The sequence below is a fragment of the Megascapheus bottae genome, chromosome 4 (genome assembly GCF_031878675.1).
Source record: "Megascapheus bottae isolate mThoBot1 chromosome 4, mThoBot2.hap1, whole genome shotgun sequence".
NCBI classification, from domain to species: Eukaryota; Metazoa; Chordata; class Mammalia; order Rodentia; family Geomyidae; genus Megascapheus; species Megascapheus bottae.
The window spans coordinates 4,055,054-4,074,331 of NC_143512.1; the positions used below are offsets into that span (position 1 = coordinate 4,055,054).

At 47.0% G+C, this 19,278-nt stretch overlaps 1 protein-coding gene across 1 annotated transcript; it reads left to right on the top strand.

The window, feature by feature from the left end:
* The first annotated feature begins 13,420 nt into the window (after positions 1-13,420).
* Positions 13,421-18,937, top strand: Rps14 (ribosomal protein S14). Its single transcript, XM_090331226.1, has 5 exons — positions 13,421-13,520; positions 15,383-15,533; positions 16,563-16,724; positions 17,998-18,074; positions 18,819-18,937. The coding sequence occupies exons 2-5, from the start codon at positions 15,385-15,387 to the stop codon at positions 18,884-18,886; spliced, it is 456 nt and encodes a 151-aa protein (XP_090187352.1). The 5' UTR covers positions 13,421-13,520; positions 15,383-15,384; the 3' UTR covers positions 18,887-18,937.
* Positions 18,938-19,278: the final 341 nt, after the last annotated feature.

Genomic DNA, 19,278 nt, shown 5'->3' on the forward strand with positions numbered 1-19,278 from the left:
GGGCTTGCACTCAGGGCCTAGGCAACTATCTCTGAGCTTCTTTTGCTCAAAGCTAGCCTTCTACCACTTGAGCCACCGTACACATTCCCAGCCCCTCTCCAGATGATACTTTCACCATTCTTCCCCTAGAGTATGTCCTCAGCCTAATACTCACCTGCTGCCACACTCACACACACACACACACTACAGCAAGCATGGATGGGGAACCCAGCCCAGCTACGACTCCACAGAAGCAGCCAACGCTGCCAAGCAGGCCCAAGACCCAAGGCCAACTGAGTTGCTGTTGAAATAGCTCACTCCTTCTGGCCCACAGCTGCTTCTTCCAACCTTCCTTCCCTCCCATTGGCAAAACTATTCTCCAAGGGGAGGAGAGGATGGAGCCAACAGGCAAATGAAATGGGAACTGGTGCCAGGAATGGAAAGCATGGGGCTCGTAGGTTCTGCTTTTTCAAGGCTTATGCCCTGTGACCTGCCTGGTACATGGCTGCTGCCACTAATCCCACTGTGCTGTCTGCCCATCCCAGCTCCCTGAAAACCCTGGGCACTAATGCTGGGGGGCTCTCCTTAGGTCCCTGCACAAATTCCCAAGGCCTTCCACTGCCTCAGGGTCTACAGACCTCTGCAGCAGAATCTCTTCTGTCCCCCATTTTTCTCTCATGCATTCACTTTGTTCAGGTTGTCTCCTGTAGCTGCCACATCCTTTGCAGGCCCCTCAATGGTGTGTGTGTGTGTGTGTGTGTGTGTGTTGGGGCTTGAACTCAGAACAGTTTTTCATAATTTTTAAAAATCAGGGGCCAGAGACGGGTGGGGGTGTGTGGGGGGGGGAGGGTAATGGGTACCAAGACATGTGAAAGGGTATCAATGTATGTGAATTAATGTACCTTCTATCTGGCAAATATCATGTAACCCTTTTATTAATTACAATAAAAAATTTTAAAAAAAATCAGGGGCCAGGAGTTTGGCCTAGTGGTAAAGTGCTTGCCTAGCATGCATGAAGACCCAGGTTCAATTCCTCAGTACCACATACATAGAAAAAGCCAGAAGTGGTGCTGTGGCTCAAGTAATAGAGTACTACTCTACTGCTCAGGCCCTGAGTTCAAGTGCCAGGACTGGCAATAAATAAATAAATAAAAATTTAAAAAGAACATTTGTTATTTGGGGCAAGGAGTTTGGCCTAGTGGTAGAGTGCTTGCTTAGCACGCACGAAGATCTGGGTTCAATTCCTCGGTACCACATACATAGAAAAAAAGCTGGAAGTGGTACTGTGCCTTAAGTGGCAGAGCTCTAGCCTTGAGGGGAAAAAAAGCCCAAAGATAGTACTCCAACCCTAAGTTCAAGCCCCAGGACTGGCAAAAACAAAGACAAAACAAAACAATTTGTTTTCTGAGCTGTGAGTTTGGGCTAATGGTAGAGTGCTTGCCTAGCATGCAGGAAGACCTGGGTTGGATTCCTCAGTAGCACATACATAGAAAAAAGCTGGAAGTAGTGCTGTGGTTCAAGTGGTAGAGCTCTAGCCCTGAGAAAGCTCAGGGACAGTGCTTAAGCCCTGAGTTCAAGCCCCAGGACTGGCAAAAAAAAAGTATTTTTTGTTATTAAGGTGATGTACAGAGAAGTTACTATTTCATAAATCAGGTAATGAGGTAATGAGGACATCCTCACTTCTTTTTTTTTTCTTTTTTGTCTATCATGGGACTTGAACTGAGGACCTGGGAGCTATCCCCAAGCTTTCATACTCAAGGCTTGCACTCCACCATTTTGAGCCAAAGTATCATTTCTGGTTTTCTGGTAGTTAATTGGAGACAAGAGTTGCATGGCCTTTTTTGCCCAGGCTGGCTTCACACTGCAATCCTCAGGTCTCAGCCTCCTTAGCAAATTGGATTGCCTGCGTGAGCCAACAGCACCCTTCTCTTTTTGCTTCCACATCTTGGGAAAGCAAAGGAAGGAGAAGGAGTGAAAGCAAGATGTCATCTTGCCCAACCTGCATTGTCACTTTCAGTCTGTCGCCCTGTCCTCCCTAAAAGACAAAGGATATGACTTCCCCTCCTCTAGGCACAAAACCCCTATCACACCTTCTTGGAAGGCCTGGCCTGGACCCAGTCACCCTCAGTCCATTGGTGCTTGAACTCTTCTTGACCCTAACCCGTTGTTCCCACTGCTGTGTACTGTCCCTCCCCTCCCCATCTCCCTGTCCTGGTTCTGCCTCCAGCTACCCAGCTCCAATAATCTGCTCAGCCATTACCACTGTTCTTTTGTACTCGCCCTCTCTTTCAGAGTCCCTTTCCCAAAGAGTCTCTTCTTGGTAAAATCACAACAGTGAAGTCCAGCACCCTAATAGTTAATTCCCATCCCACCTCTGCATCCATGAAGCTGACTTGGCTGGAGGAAACATCCACCCACTAACCTCAAGTGGACCCAGTGCTGCTCAGGAACCATCTGCTATCCCCAGCCTTAGTACCAACCTCCTGAGCAGATCTTCAATTTCTCCCTTGCCTCTGTGTAGCCTCATGTGTAGCCATTGCTCACTTCCCCCTGGAGAACTTGCTCGTGTTCTTACTCCCACATGTGCCTCTCCTCTGCATCTTCCTTCCTGTCAGCACACATGCACTGCCCACACTCCTAAAGCCATCTTTCCACCCATCCCTCAAGTGCCAGTCCTCACCTCCCCTGACCACTGCCCCCCCCATAACCCCTCTCTTTTGCCAGTCCTGGGGCTTGAACTCAGGGCCTGGCCACTGTCCTTGAGCATTCCCAAGGCTAGTGCTCTACCACTTGAGTCACAGCATTATTTCCATCTTTTTCTGTGTATACAGTACCAAGGAATCGAACCCAGGGCTTTGAGCACTCTATCATTAGACTATGCTCCTGGCCCCTTGAAGGCACTTTTTTTTTTTTTTTGCCAGTCCTGGGCTTGAGCTAAGGGTCTGAGCACTGTCCTTGGACTTTCTCAAGGCTAGAGCTCTACCACTTGAGCTTCAGCACCACTTCCGGCTTTTTTCTATATGTGGTACCAAGGAATCGAACCTGGGTCTTCATGCATTCTGGGCAAGCACTTTAACCACTAGGCCAAACTCCCGGCCCGGCACTTTTTTTTTTTTTAATGTTTGTTTGTTTGTTTGTTTGTTTATTTATTTATTGCCAGTCCTGGGCTTAGGCTCAGGGTCTGAGCACTGTCCTTGGACTTTCTCAAGATTAGAGCTCTACTACTTGAGCCTCAGCACCACTTCTGGCTTTTTTCTATGTATGTGGTACCGAGGAATCAAACCCAAGTCTTCATGCATGCTAGGCAAGCACTTTAACCACTAGGCCAAACTCCTGGCCCTTGAAGGCACCTTTTTTTTTTTTTTTTTTTTTTGCCAGTCCTGGGCTTGAGCTCAGGGCCTGAGCACTATTCTTGGGCTTTTCTCAAGGCTAGCACTCTGCCACTTGAGCCACAGCACCACTTCCAGCCTTTTTCTATGTATGTGGTACCGAGGAATCAAACCTGAGTCTTCGTGCATGCTAGGCAGGCACTCTACCACTAGGCCAAACTCCTGGCCCTTGAAGGCACTTTTATCAAGGTTCCCAATGCTCATTCTCAGCCCTCATCTTACAAGACCTCTCTGTGCACTCACCCAGCTGTGCAGTCCTCTCTGAACTCCATGCCTCCATTAGCCTTCTGGGGCATGCCCTCACCCACCTCAGCATTCACTGATTCCCCTTCTTAGAAGCCTCCTCTTGAAGCACGTTCTCTCTTGGTTCGGGGCTAGGTAAAGAACCCAATGCCAAGTTCATGCTAGGGAAATATTCTGCCCCTACACAACACCCCAGCCCTGTGTCCTGCTCTTACATAGCACAGAGAGGCTCTCACTTCCAAACAATCTTGTGATTTTAATTACCATCTACATGTTGAAGACTGCCAAATATACATGCCAGCCAGGGTCCACTCCTCAACTTCAGGTTCATCTGTCCCTATAAACTCATCCACATGTCTACCTGGATGCATCATCCAAGAAACTCAGGCCAGGAAGTGGCTTTGTGGCTCAAGTAGTAGAGCGCTAGCCTGCACTGAAGAGCTCAGGGACAGCACCCAGGTAAGCCCCAGGACAGACAAAAAAAGAAAAAAAGAGGAAGGAAAGAAAGGAAGAAAGAAAAAGAAAGCTGGGTACAGTGGCTCATGCCTGTAATCCTAGCTACTCAGGAGGCTGAGATCTGAGGATCACGGTTCAAAGCCAGTCCGGCACTAAAGACCTTGAGACTCTTATCTCCAATTAATCTCTAGAAAACAGGAAGTGGGGCTATGGCTCTAGGGATAGGGTGATAGCCTTAATCTAAAGAGCTCAGGGGCAATACCCAGGCCCAGAGTTCAAACCCCATGACCCCCACCCTCCCCAAAAAAGGAAAGAAAGAAAGAAAAGAAAAAGAAACTCAGGCACAAGACTGAATATCTTGCTGAGTATTCATGCTTGTAATCCTAAATACACAGGAAACTACAAGGTAAGGAAGGTTCAAAGTTAGCTACGGAAGAAAAGTCTGAGACACTAATTTCCAATTCATCAGCAAGAGACAGAAGTAGAACTGTGGCTCAAGTGGAAGAGTGCTTAGCCGTGAGCAAAAAAAGCTGGAAAAAAAAATAGCATGAGGCCCCGAGTTCAAGTTGGGATAGTACTGACAAAAAAAAAACAAAAAAAAAAACAGGGGCCAGGAGTTTGATGAAGTGGTAGAGAGCATGCACAAAGACCCAGGTTCCATTCCTTGGTACCACTTACATAGAAAAAAGTCAGAAGTGACGACGTGGCTGTAGCCTTGAGAAAGCCCAAGGACAGTGCTCCGGCCATGAGTTCAAGCCCCAGAACTGGCAAAAACAAAAACAAACAAAAAAAAAAAATAAAAATTGGAATGTCTGATTTCTCCTAAACACCTGCCATACTCTTTGCCTTCCCAATTCTAGTAGTTGGCAGCTTTCAATTATTTATTTCAGTTATTCTAGTGTTATCATTGGCAATGTTCTTTCTCCACATTCCAGATTCCATAGGACATCCTTTTGGATCCATTTTCAGAACAACTTGGTCTGCCCCCCGCCTTTTTTTTGTGGGTCATGGAGCTTGAACTTGGCCTGGGCGCTGTCCTGAGCTCTTCAGCTCAAGGCTACCTACCACCCTACGCCTTGAGCCAAGCCTCACTTCCCTTTTTTTTTTTTTTGCCAGTTAAGGACTGAACTCAGGGCCTGAGCACTGCCCTTGGGCTTTCCTCAAGGTAAGTGCTCTACCACTTGAGCCACAGCACCAGTTCTGGCTTTTCTATATATGTGGTACCGAGGAATCGAACCCGGGTCTTCGTGTGTGCTAGGCAAGCACTCTACCACTAGGCCAAACTCCCGGCCCCACTTCCCATTTTCTAGAGGTTAATTGGAGATAAGAGTCTCAGGTCCTTTTGTACCTGGGCAGGCTTTGAACCTTGATTCTCAGATCTCAGTCTCCTGAGTAGCTAGGATTACAGGCATGAGCTACCATGCACGGCTGGCCACTTCTTTCTATACCTGCAGATGCTACCTTGCCCTCACCTACCAATTTTCTTTTTCTTGTCACAGGGCTTGAACTCAGGGCTGTATGCTATCCCTGAGCTTTTTTTCACTCAAGGCTAGCACTCTACCACTATGACACATAGTTCCACTTCTGGTTTTCTAGTGGTTAATTGGAGATTAAAGTCTTGTGGACTTTCTTACCTGGGCACAAAAGCTCAGGGATAGTGCACAGACACTGAGTTCAAGCCCCAGGATAGATAGAAAGAGAGAAAGAATGAAAAAGAGAGAGGCGGAGGAAGGGAGGGAGGGAGGAAGGGAGGGAAGAAGGAAGGGAGGAAAGAAGGAAAGAAGGAAGGAAGGAAGGAAGGAAGGAAGGAAGGGAGGAAGGAAGAAAAGAGTACACACTTGTGATTCCAGCATTAGGGAGGCTAAGAAAGGAAAACTGCAAGTTTCATTCCAGTTTGGGCCACATAGCAAGTTCCAGGTCAGTCCTGGTTGTATGTGGAGACACTGTGTGTGCGTGTGTGTGTGTGTGTGTGTGTGTGTGTGTGTGTGTGTGTGTGTGTGTGTGTGTGTGTGTGTGTTTGCATGTGGGCTTTAATTCATGGCCTGGAATTGTCCCTTAGGTTTTTGGGGTTTTTTTTGGTGGGTCATAGGGCTTGACTCTGGGCCTGAGTGCTGTCCCTGAGCTCTTCAGCTCAAGGCTACCACCCTACCCCTGGACCTAGGTATTGTCCCAGGGCTCTTTACCTACACCCTAGAGCCACAGCCCCACCTCCCCTTTTCTAGTGATTAATTGGAGATAAGAGTCTCACAGACTTTAGTGCCTGGGCTGGCTTTGAACCGTGATCCTTAGATCTCAGCCTCCTGAGTAGCTAGGATTACAGGCATGAGCCACCAGGCCTGGCTTTCCCTTAGGTTTTGTTGTTCAATGCTGGCACTCTAACACGAGCTATAGCTAGTCTCCTTAAGGTTTTGGTGGTTAATTGGAGGTAGAAATCTCGTAACTTCCCTGCCATGGCTGACTGTGAGCTGCAATCTTCACATCCTAGCCTCCTGAGTAGCTAAGATTACAGACAGGAGCTGTTAGTGTGACTTGTTAATTTTTTGTGTGTGCATATGTTGGTCCTGGGCTTGAACACAGGGACTCAGTGCTGTCCCGAACTTTTGTGCTCAGGGTTAGCACTCTTCCTCTTGAGCGACAGCTCCACTTCTGGTTTTTTTGTGGTTAACTGAGATGAGTCTTACGAACAGTCCTGTGCAGGAGGATTCAAACCTTCATTCTCAGGTCTTAGTCTCCTGAGTAGCTAGAACCCCAGGCATACAACACTGTGCCCAGTTCATGCTTTCTTTGTATTTGAATGGTTAAATAAACAACAATACAAGGCCAGGAGTTTGGCCTAGTGGTAGAGTGCTTACCTGGCACTCATGAAAACCTAGGTTTGATTCCTCAGTATCTCATACATAGATAAAGCTAGAAGTGATGCTGTGGCTCAAGTGTTAGATCTCTAGCCTTGAGATCAAGTCCTAGGATTGGCAAAATAAACAAACAATAATATAGACACATAAACTAGTACCATTAGTAGCACATGTAATATGGGCTGGGTTTGGTGGTACATATTTATAATCTCAGCATACAGGTGACTCAAACAAGTGGATTTTTTTTTTTTTGCCAGTCCTGGGGACTGAACTCAGGGAATGAGCACTGTCTTAGGCTTTCATCAAGGCCAGTGCTCTACCACTTGAGCCACAGCACTACTTCCAGCTTTTCTATGTATGTGGTACTGAGGAAACAAACCCAGGGCTATGTGCATGCTAGGCAAGCACTCTACCACTAGGCCAAACTCCTGGCCAAACAGGTGGATTTTGAGTTAAGAGGCAAGCCTGGGCTATATAGCAAGACCCTGTCTCAAAAACACACCCACCAAAGATGTTTGCTTGCAAGGAAGATGATTGAACTCAGTTGCTGGGACAGAGAAGAGAAATACTGTTTGTTGGGTTGTTTTGGGCATACCTTTTGATAAAATTTCTTTTTGTCAATAAATTTTATTCAAATGATAAAATGAGCTATGTAATTTCAGGGTAAGGATGGGGGGGTGGAGGAGAATGAAGGAAGGAGGTTTTACTGATTAGGAAGCAATGTACTCATGACCTGAATTATTAAATTGCAACCTTTTGTACTACTACTTAAAAGAAAAACTGGGAGAGTGCAAAGGAAGGGATGATACTGTCCAAGAAGAAATGTACTCTTAGCTAGGGACTGGTAGCTCACGCCTATGATCTTAGCTCCTTGGGAGACTGAGATCTGAAAATCAGGGTTCAAAGCCAAGACAATCTTTTTTTTTGCCAGTACTCTAGCTTGAACTCAGGGCCTGGGTGCTATCCTTGAGCCTGTTTGTGCTCAAGGCTAGAGCTCTACCACTTGAGCCACAGCTCCACTTCGAGCTTTTTCTGAATAGTTGTTTTTTTTTTTTTTTTTTTGCCAGTCCTGGGCTTGAGCTCAGGGCCTGAGCACTGTCCTTGGACTTTCTCAAGGCTAGAACTCTACCACGCCTCAGCACCACTTCCAGCTTTTTTTTTTTCTATATATGTGGTACCAAGGAATCGAACCCGGGTCTTCGTGCATGCTAGGCAAGCACTTTAACCACTAGGCCAAGTTCCTGGCCCCTTTCTGAATAGTTTATTGGCTATTAGAGTCTCAAACTTTCTTGCCCAGACTGGCTTCCAAACTGTTATCCTCAGATCTCAGCTTCCAGAGTAGGTAGAATTTCAGATGTGAGCTACTGATACCTGGCTGTGAAACACTTATCTCCAATTAATCACAAACAAAACAAAACAACAACAAAAAACTGGGAATGGAGCTGTGGTTCAAACTGGTAGAACACTAACCTGGAGCACAAAATCTCAAGGACAGAACCCAGCCCTGAATAGAGGCCATATAATCAACAACAAAAACAAAAAATGTACACATTACCTCACTTATCTCTGTATATCACCTTTATAATTACAACAAAAATATTTAATAAGGGCTGGAGGGGTGCCAGTGGCTCAAGCCTATAATCTTAGCTACTCAGGAGACTAAGATCTGAGGATTGCATTTCAAATCCAGCCTGGGCACTAATGTCCATGATAATTTTATCTCCAGTTAACCACTGAAGGTGGCTTTGTGGCCCAAGTGGTACAGTGCTAGCTAGCCTTGAGCTGAAGAACTCAGGGACAGTGCCTAGGCCCGGAGTTAAAGTCCCATGACCAACAAACAAAAGAAACAAAAAAAAAACGAAGGAAGGAAGGAAGGAAGGAAGGAAGGAAGGAAGGAAGGAAAAGAAAAAGAAAAAGAGCTTGGAGTGAAGCCTAGTGGTAGAGGGCTTGCCTAGCATGCATGAAGCCCAGGGTTCAATTCCTTGGTACGACATAGACAAAAAGGCCAGAAGTGGTGCTCAAGTGTTAGCTTTGAGAAAGCTCAAGGACAGTGTATAGGCCCCAGGACTGACTAAACAAATAAGCCAGGTGCCACTGGCTCATGCCTTGTACCCAGGGGGCTACGATCTGAAGATCATGGTTCAAAGCTAGCTCATGCAGACAGGACTGTGAGACTCTTATCTCTAATTAACCACCAGAAAACTGGAAGTGGTGCTGTGGCTCAAACTGCCTTATGCAAAAGAGCTCAAAGACAGTGTCTAAGTCCTGAGATCAAGCCCTAAAAACCCACTTAAAAAAAAAAAAAAACAAAACAACAGAAAAACCCAGAGTTTAAGCCCCATTACTGACATAAATAAATAGTAACAGAAAAATCTGCTAACAATGGCTACGTATGTAATCCTGCCTACTCAGGAGGCTAAGATCTGAGGAGCATGATTCAAAGCTAGTTTGGGCAAGAAGGTCCATGAGTATTATCAATTAACCATCAGAAAACTGGTAGTGGTGCTGGTAGAGCATTAGTCTTGAGTGAAATAGCTCAGAGATGGCACTCAAATCCTGAGTTCAAGCCCCATGACTGACAAAAAAAAGGCTAAAATTAAAATATTTGTTTTAAAAAATGCTACAGTGGGGCCGGGAGTTTGGCCTAGTGGTAGAGTGCTTGCCTAGCATGCACGAAGACCCGGGTTCGATTCCTTGGTACCACATACTTAGAAAAGGCCAGAAGTGGTGCTGAGGCTCAAGTGGTAGAGTTCTAGCCTTGAGAAAAATCCAAGGACAGTCTTCAGGCCCTGAGCTTAAGCCCAAAACTGGCAAAAAAAAAAATGCTACAGTGGGGCCGGGAGTTTGGCCTAGTGGTACAGTGCTTGCCTACCACGCACGAAGTCCTGGGTTTGATTCCTTGGTACCACATACACGGAAAAAGTTGAAAGTGGTGCTGTGGTTCAAGTGGTAGAGCACTAGCCTTGAGAAAGCCCAAGGACAGTGCTCAGACCCTGAGTTTGAGTCGTAGGACTGGTTAAAAAAAAGAGCTACAGTGGCACTTACAGGGGCACTGGTGGCTCATACCTTAGTCCTAGAGACTCAAGAGGCTGAGATCTGAGGATCACAGTTCAAAGCCAGCCTGGGCACTAAAGTGAGTGAGACTCTTATCTCCAATTAACCACTAGAAAACCAGAAGTGGCTCTGTGGCTCAAGGGCATTGAGCCGATGAGCTCAGGGACAATGCCCAGGCCTCACAGTTCAAGCCTCACGAGAAAATTTAGAACTGATTCTCTTTTTTTTTTCCTTCTACCTAGTTTTCTATATTGTGTGAGTTGTATATAGGAAGTATGGCTGGTAGGGGGTGGACTCAGGGTCTTGTAATTGCTTGATCTACTGCTTGAGTCACCCTTTCCCAGCCTTTTTTTGTTTTTGTTTTTGCTATAGTTGTTATTCTGAATAGGGTCTTGACTCTGTGCCTCATATGGAAACCCTCCTCTGTATAGCTGAGATTCTAAGAGAAGTACCATGACTAGTGTATTGATTAAGATAGTGTCTACCTTTTTGCCTATGTTGGTTTCAAACCTCAATCCTCCCTATCTCTGTCTTGTGGCTAGCTGAGATTATAGTCAGAATTATGCTTAGACATCTCTTTTATTTCCTGTTCTTCTTTTTTTCTTTTTCTTTTTGTTTGGCCGGTCATGGAGTTTGAACTCAGGGCCTGAGCTTGTGCCCCTGCTCTTTCTGCTCAAGGCCAGGGCTTTACCACTTAGAGACACAGCTCCACTTCTGGTTTTCTGGTGGTTAATTGGAGACTAGAATCTCCCAGGGGCCGAGAATGAGGCTTAGTAGTAGAATGCTTGCCTAGAATGCACGAAGCCCTGGGTTTGATTCCTCAGTACCACAGAAAAAGCCACTGTGGCTCAACTGGTAGAGTGCTAGCCTTGAGCAAAAAATGTTTAGGGACATTGCCCGGGCTCTACATTCAAGCCCCAGGACTGGCAAAAAAAAAAAAAAAAAGTCTCACAAACTTTTCTGAATTCTTTTTTTCATGGGTCATGGGGCTTGAACTCTGGGCCTGGGTGCTGTCCCTGAGCTCTTCAACTCAAGGCTACCGGGGGAGCCACAGTGCCACTTCACAAACTTTTCTGCCTTGAACCATGACCCTCAGATCTCAGCCTTTTGAGTAGCTTAGGATTGCAGGCCTAAGCCACCTGTGCCAAGCCTATTCTTTCTTTGTGCTCCTGGTTTATGGGTTTCCCATAATTAACTGCTTTTATAAAGGAGAAAGATAACATTGTTTTCTTGTTGTTTTTTTTTTGTTTTTTGGTTTTTGGTTTTTTTTTTTTTTGCCAGTCCTGGGCTTCAGCTCAGAGCCTGAGCACTGTCCTTGGACTTTCTCAAGGTTAGAGCTCTACCACTTGAGCCTCAGCACCACTTCTGGCTTTTTTCTATGTATGTGGTACCAAGGAATCGAACCCGGGTCTTCGTGCATACTAGGCAAGCACTTTAACCACTAGGCAAAACTCCCGGCCCCTTCTTGTTGTTTTTGAAGAAAAATTTCCCTAAACTAAGCTGAAATCTTTGCTAAAAGTCAATTCCAGCATAAAAAAGTTTATGCTACTCTGAATTATCAGTTCTCCCCCTCCTTCTCCTCTTCTTCCTCCTCTTCCTTCTCCTCCTCCTCTTCCTCCTCCTCCCCCTTCTTTTTCTCCCCTAAGTCCTGAGTAGTGCTCTCAAGCTTTCTCAAGGCTCTCTACCACTTGAGCCACAGCACCACTTCCAGCTTTTTTCTGTGTATGTAGTACCGAGGAATCAAACCCAGGGCTCTGTGCATGCTAGGCATGCACACTCAGGGTCCCTTATCACTTTGTTTTGCTTAAAAGGTTTTATGCATCCAATATGTAGACTGCATTATACAGGTTATATCCATGTGTGCCTGGGTGTATGTATATTGCATCTTTTGTTTGCCAAGCTGTGCTGGTTACTTGTAGCAGTATCCACAGATTCCCAATTCAACTATTTTTTTTTGGGGGGGGAGGGGGTCATGGAGCTTAAACTCAGGGCCTGGGTGTTGTCCCTGAGCTCTTCAGCTCAAGGCTGTCCTACCCCTAGAGCCACAGCCCTACTTTCCCATTTTTTAGTGCTTAATTGGAGATAAGAGTCTCTCATTCTTTAGTGCCCAGACTGGCTTTGAACCGGCAATCCTCAGATCTCAGCCTCCTGAGTAGCTAGGATAACAGGCCTGAGCCACCGAGCCAGGCTTTAACACTGTTATTAGACAGAGATATATAATTGCTCTTTTTTTTTTTTTTTTTGCCAGTCCTGGGCTTGAGCTCAGGGCCTGAGCACTGTTCTTGGACTTTCTCAAGGCTAGAGCTCTACCACTTGAGCCTCAGCACCACTTCTGGCTTTTTTTTCTATATGTGGTACCAAGGAATCAAACCCGGGTCTTCATGCATGCTAGGCAAGCACTTTAACCACTAGGCCAAACTCCCGACCCTATAGAATTGCTCTTAAATGTATAATGATCTTGGGGGTGGGGGTGGGAGGAGGGAAAGGGAGAAAAACATGGGAGATGGGTAACAATGTTGGAGAAGAAATGTACTCACTACTTTTTTTTTTCTTTTTTTTGGCCAATTCTGGGGCTTGAATTCAGGGCCTGAACACTGTTCTCAGGCTTTCCTCAAGGCTAGGACTCTACCACTTGAGCCACTGCACCACTTAGGTCTTTGCACGCTAGGCAAGCATTCTACCACTATACCAAACTCCTGGCCTTCACGATCTTTTTGTTTTGTTTTCTTTTGTCAGTCCTGGGTCTTGAACTCAGGGCCTGAGAACTTCCTTGGGTTTCCTCATGGCTAGAGCTCTGCCACAGCACCACTTCCGGCTTTTTCTATGTGTGTGGCACCGAGGAACCGAACCCTGATCTTTGTGCATGCTAGGCAAGCACTCTACCACTAGACCGAAATCCCGGCCCTACTCACTTCCTTACTCTGTAACTGTGACCCTCTGGACATCACCCTGACATAAAATTAGACGTTTTTAAGTGTAGAATGGTCAGAATTCCACAGATGTGTGGTCTTATACAGCATCCTTTCTCTGTACAAAGGAAATCAAAACAATCTACTTGATAATACTGTGCCAGCTAAATGCACATGCACTTCTGACGACGGGTTGGTATGCATGTACCCAACAGCTCCTTCTTGCTTTGCCCAGTTCGGACTACAAGGTAGGAAAAGGTTGTGATTCCCCTCCGCGCCACGAGGTGCGCTGTGATTTCCAGGCGCAGGCCCGGAGGCAGGACGGCGGAAGTTCCTCTACCCGCGGCCACCACTGTCTTGGAACCGCGCCTCGCCTGCGGTTTATTCGCTTCCTGCAGTAGCACCAGCAGTCCTGCAGGCAGTGTATCCCGATCCCTACCTCTTCTGCTTTCCTTCTTGCAGGCCACGTTCCCCGGGGGCGAGTCTTAATCTTTTTGGATACCATTGAGGAGGCGTCTTCCGGAGTCGGCCGCGCCCGCTGACCTCAGAGGCACTTCCGGGACACGGAAGTGACCCGTCGCCCCGCCTCCTCCCGCCCTCTCTTTCCGGTGGCGGAGTCTGGTAGCGACAGCGCGCAGGTAAGAGGCCCGGGCGTGGACAATCGGGTGGCATCGGGTGGCATCCTGTGGCCAGGGGGGCTTTCGGGGTCTGAGGCGCGAGCCTGGGGTCTTTCCGCCGAAGCCAAGCGAGGTTCTAGGCGAGGGACGTGCGGCCAGGCGACGGGCATCCCGGCCTGCCCGGAGTCAAGTTGGCGCCGGGTCTCGGAAGGCGCCCTCGGTTTGGTAGAGAAGCCGGTGGAGTAGGAGTGAGCGTGGGTCTGCCCCTCGGCCCCCGCTGCGTGTTCGGGGGGGGGTGCTCCTGCCTGCCCCTCCACCCCAGTTTCTGAGTGATGGTGGGCCGGCTCCTGACTGCAACTTTGTTTCCCCGTCTGGAAAGTAGGAAGAGGAATAGCAACAGTCCCGTGGTGTTGCAGGGAACATTCCAAGAGCGACTGCAGAAACAACTCCGGCCCTCTCGGATGTTTTTAGATCAGGATTCATCTTGTTGCTAGTCGGTCATACCGTGTGCGCTATGCTCTGAAGGCCAGATGTAAAGGGTAGGAGCTTTAGATTAGTGGGGCCTCCCGAGGCTTTTCCAGACGGAACTTTGGATGTCTCTTCTGTGGCACCTTGTAATTCTTAACCCACTGGATTGTGCTCATTAGTCTTAAGGAACAGATGACATTGATTGCCCAAGGCCTCCGCTGTTGAATCAGTGATCTAGACGTGTGTGCGCCTTGTAAAGCAGGCGCCAAGAGATACCTAGGAACTCCTAGAGGCAGACGTTCATGCCGAGGGTGGATTTGGTTCATCCTGACACGGCAGAGCATGTGGTTCCCCTGGTCTCGTTTACAAGCTGTAGTCTGATTTCATGGGAACCCTTGTGAAAGTGCCCCCTAAACATATTCAAGCATTAGAAGGCTCTGAGGTTTTCTTAGCCTTTGCATTCGTGTTTCCAATCCTGTGATTGGGTTGGTAAGGCCAACTTAGGTTGGGGTTATTTGGTCTTACAAACCCTTTGGACTTCTGGGATGGATCTGTACCAGTAGACAGTTTACTGGGTTAGATACCTTGCTAAAACAGTAGTGGAAAGGAGTTAGGAGATAAATTGGGGAAGGGACATTTAGATGGGCTTTGGGAGGTTACTGGTGGGGCACAGTCTAGATAGGGTTGAATTGTAAGCTTTTAAGAGCTGGAGAATGCAGAGCATGGGCTTTTCTCAGGTAAGAGGTCTTAAGAATACCATTGTCAGGCTGGGAATTTGGCCTTAGTGGAAGAGTGCCTAGCATGCATGAAGACCTGGGTTCTGTTCCTCAGTACTGAATTCATAGAAAAGGAACTGTGGCTCAAGTAATAGGCTTTTCCTCCAGGCTAGTGTTCTAAGGACAGTGCTCAGGTCTGGCAAAAAAAATAAAATACCATTGGCACACACACATATTGGCCTTATATTGATTGTTCTTTTTGCCTTTGGGGATATAGTTTTTCTGGCTTCTGGTGTCTGAGAATCAGGAAACTCTGGGAAATGCTCCTAGCATTGAAGTATGGTGGGTAGACTGAGAATCTCTGACTTTATTCTCAGCTTGTATATTGAAAACTAAGAAACAGAAGTTTATTTGCCCGGTTTTTAACGGCCATCCAAAGATGAAAAGCCAATGTGATGTTGTTTCACCAGTGGGAAGTTAATGTTTGTGGTTTATTGCTAGAAGCTTAGACTTGTCCTAAAGCTGCCCTTAGCTTATGTTTTTGGAAGTTTCTGGAGAAAAGTTCCTTATGGGACATGACTTGTCAGGAGGAAATGAGGTTGGAGATAAGGACACAAAGGAACAAAAACCTAAGGTTTACTTAAGTAGCTAAGGAAAGAGGGTTCTGTAAACCTTTGTTAACACTGAAGTTCTTCCTAGAAATGGCACCTCGCAAGGGGAAGGAAAAGAAGGAAGAACAGGTCATCAGCCTTGGACCACAGGTGGCAGAAGGAGAGAATGTGTTTGGTGTCTGCCACATCTTTGCATCCTTCAATGACACCTTTGTCCATGTCACTGATCTTTCTGGCAAGTGAGTACCTGAGTGGAAAGGCTTAAAACTCCACTGTCAAGCTGGGCGTGGTGGCTCAGGCCTGTAATCTTAGCTACTCAAAAGGCTGAGATTTGATGATCAAGGTTCAAAGCCAGCCCGGACACAAAAGGACATGAGACTCTTATCTCCAGTTAACCCCTAGAAAATGGAAGTGGGGTTTGGCCAAGGGTAGTGTGGTATCCTTGAGCTGAAGAGCTCAGGGACAGTGCCCAGATAAGTTCAAGCCCCATGACCCACAAAAAAAAAAGAAAAGGAAAAAAAAAAAAGCTTCAGCTGTTAAAAGGCAGAAAGAAGAAATAATCCAGAGACTGGGAAAATTGTAAAAAAAAAAAAAAATGCATGTTTGCTAGCCATGTACTGTGGCTCACGTTTGTAATCCTAGCTACTCAGGAGTCTGAGATCTAAGGATCAAGGTTCAAAGCCAGCCCAAGCACAAAAGGACCTAAGAATCTTATCTCCAGTTAACCCCCAGAAAACAGGAAGTGGGGCTTGGCTCAAAGTGGTAGGATGGTAGCCTTGATCTGAAGAGCTTGGGGACAATTCCTAGGCCGAGTCCAAGCCCCATGACCCACCAAAAAAAGAAAGAAAAAAGAAATACATGCTTGCTCATTTTGGCCTCCTAGAGTGAGCAACCTTTCCAAAAGTTGTAAAGCATATTGTGTCCTTGTAACCTTGACTGTCTTGATTTAAGTACCCCATAGTGGGGGGACAGCAGTGGATTGTACCTTAGCACTGCCTACAGGCTCTCATTGCCATGGATAAACTTGTGACTTTCAAGTTTTGTTTTCCTGATGTGTAAAATGAAGACAATAATACAAATGTCACCAGGTGACTCCACTAAGCTGTAAGCCCTGTGAGGACAGAGCCGCTGTGTTTTTGCGCAGGATTGAAATGTAAGCTCAGGTCGATCACCATCTGCTGCACTTGGCCCTTGGCATTCTTTATTCGCTAGGACATGCTGAGCACTCTGAATCCTTGTCAGATAATAATGACTGCTTTTGTCCTCAGAGAAACCATCTGCCGGGTGACTGGCGGGATGAAGGTGAAGGCTGATCGAGATGAATCCTCTCCATATGCTGCCATGTTGGCTGCTCAGGATGTGGCCCAGCGGTGCAAGGAGTTGGGCATCACTGCCCTACATATCAAACTTCGGGCCACAGGTGGAAACAGGTACAGAAGGCTGAAATTGGGTGGTATATGGCCACTGGGTATGGAAGCCAGAACACCTGTGTTTGAGACTAGGCCTTCTGTTATGACCTAGAGTGAGATACTTTAGGGATATATGAGCACCCACTGCCTGTTGCCTCTGTGCTAGATTGAAAGTCAGACTAGCTTGGCTAATGCCTGTTAATCCTAGCTACTCAGGAATCTGGGATCTGAGGATTGCGGTTTAAAACCAGCCCAGGCAGCAAAGTCCATTAGACTCTTCAGTAAACTACCAAAAAGCCAGATGTGGAGCTGTGGCTTAAGTAGTGGAGTGCTAGCCTTGAGCAAAAGGAGTTCAAGGGAGTTTAAACCCCAGGAGTGGTGTGCCCAAACACATAAAAGTTAGACTTTCAGAGGGCTTGTGGTTCCCATTTACAACTGCTAAGAAGCAAGAGCATGGAGTTGACAATGAAGCAAAGCACAGATGATCTAGGAATCCCTTTCTATTAGAGGATGGGAAAGCTAGAGACAATGATCTTGGGGCAGATTTGAAGGAAAGAGTAGTGTGAGTGAGTGAGTGGTCATTTTGGCAGAGGTAGAACCTTGCTGGGTCTGGTGAAACAAGGCACGGATCTGAGCCTTAGCTGGACTTGAAAATGCATGAGTCACTAATACGAATTTTTACTTATTTATTTTTTTTGGTGGGTCATGGGGCTTAAACTCTGGGCCCAGGTGCTGTCCCTGAGCTCTTCAGCTCAAGGCTACCACTCTACCCTTAGGCCACGGCGCCACTTCCCATTTGGTGCTTTATTGGAGATAAGAGTCTTATGTTTAGTGTCTGGGCTGGCTTTGAACCTCGATCCCAAGTAGCTAAGATTACATGTGTGAGCCACTGCACCCAGCACTAATTTATTTATTTTTGAGCCGGGCCTGGGCATTATCTCTGGGCTTTTTTTCCCCTAAGGTTAGCATTTTAGCTCTTGAGCCACAGTTCCTCTTCAGCTTTTTAGTGATTACTTAGAGAAATCTAGCCTTGAGGGGAAAAAGAAAATCTCAGGAACAGCATCCACTCCTTGAACTTGAGCTCCAGAGGCAGTACACATAAAAGAGATAGCCATAGCAGCCCGCTAATCCTTAGTTATATAAGTATGCCCTTTTCCAAAGTTTTCATAGCTATGAAGTGGGGCTTTGTGTGGCTCAAGGGGTAGGGTGGTAGCCTTAACTTTCATATCACTGAACTAGCTGGTGTGAGATCTTAGAATTCCCATTGACTTAACTATTAACAATTCTTGTCTAGGACCAAGACCCCTGGACCTGGAGCCCAGTCAGCCCTCAGGGCCCTTGCTCGCTCAGGGATGAAGATCGGGAGGATTGGTAAGTGCTCCTGTTGGATAACGCTCATTGTTTTTATGATTTGACCCTCAGAGCCTTGTGATGTGCTCACCAGGATACAAGCCTGGTCTATTTTCTGTTGTTGAAGGGAGCTGCAAAAAGCACAGTGAGACCTAAGCTCTGAATATCTCTGTATCTGTGATGTGACTAGCCTTCCCCTCTGCCTTGAACATCAGTGCTATTTCTGAATCTGGTGCAGCTGCCTAGGTCTCTGCCTCCAGGGTATCTGTGAGATATGCCACAAGTGACAACCAAGCATGCAGGAGGAAGGGGCAGTAATTCCTCGTGTCACAGGGTCTCCAGACCCTTCAGAGCTCCTAGAAAAGAGGTGTTCGCTCTGTTGGTCCTGTGTAGTATCCTGATGCTAGTCTATAAAGTTCCATCCATCTGGCCAGGACTAAAAGCTATTTCGGCCTCCTACCTATTAAGGAGGCATCCATGGTTGCCCAATGGAAAGGCGTTTCCGGTAGGGAGCCAGTTGGGTGGTGTCAAGAATTTGGATGTGTGCCCTTCCTCTCCTGCCATCCCACGGGCCCTCTTGTGGCACATTTCCCTTTCTGGTACTTAGTTGAGCCACTAGGGCAAAATTGGAGGTCTTGGGGCAGCCCTCAGTCACGTGTTGGGAACGTCAGCGTCTGCTGCTGGCTGGTTAGCCTGTGGCCTGAGGAGTGCTGGGCTTCCTGTCCAGCTATGGTTGACGACATTTCCTTCTTCCTTCCCCCACAGAGGATGTCACCCCCATCCCCTCGGACAGCACCCGCAGGAAGGGAGGTCGCCGCGGTCGCCGTCTGTGAACTGGACTCCTCAGATTATTTTCTGTTAATAAATTACCTTCCTGTGAGCTACTTCGGCATTAGTGTTTTTTGTTTTTGTGGGTCATGGGGCTTGAACTCAGGCTGGCCCCTGTCCCTGAGCTCTTCATCTGAGCCAATCTCCACTTCCCGTTTTCTAGTGGTTAATTGGAGATAAGAGCCTCAGGTCCTTTTGTGCTGGGGCTGGCCTTGAACCTTGATCCTCGGGTCTCAGACTCCTGAGTAGCTAGGATTACAGGCGTGAGCCACCACACCCAGCTCACTAGTGTTTTCTTATTAGGTGGAGGCCAGGACATTTGTTTCTTTCTAGTTGTGATCAGGGCCTGAGCTGATTTGAGGTCCTGGGGCAGTGACAGGTCAGAGCAGATTGTTTG

Bases quoted from the DNA above. Each gene is read 5' to 3' on its own strand.
- Rps14 (XM_090331226.1), top strand. From the start codon at position 15,385: ATGGCACCTCGCAAGGGGAAGGAAAAGAAGGAAGAACAGGTCATCAGC. The intron at 15,534-16,562 runs GTGAGTACCTGA...TTTTGTCCTCAG, and splicing joins GTCACTGATCTTTCTGGCAA to AGAAACCATCTGCCGGGTGA. The intron at 16,725-17,997 runs GTACAGAAGGCT...ATTCTTGTCTAG, and splicing joins CGGGCCACAGGTGGAAACAG to GACCAAGACCCCTGGACCTG.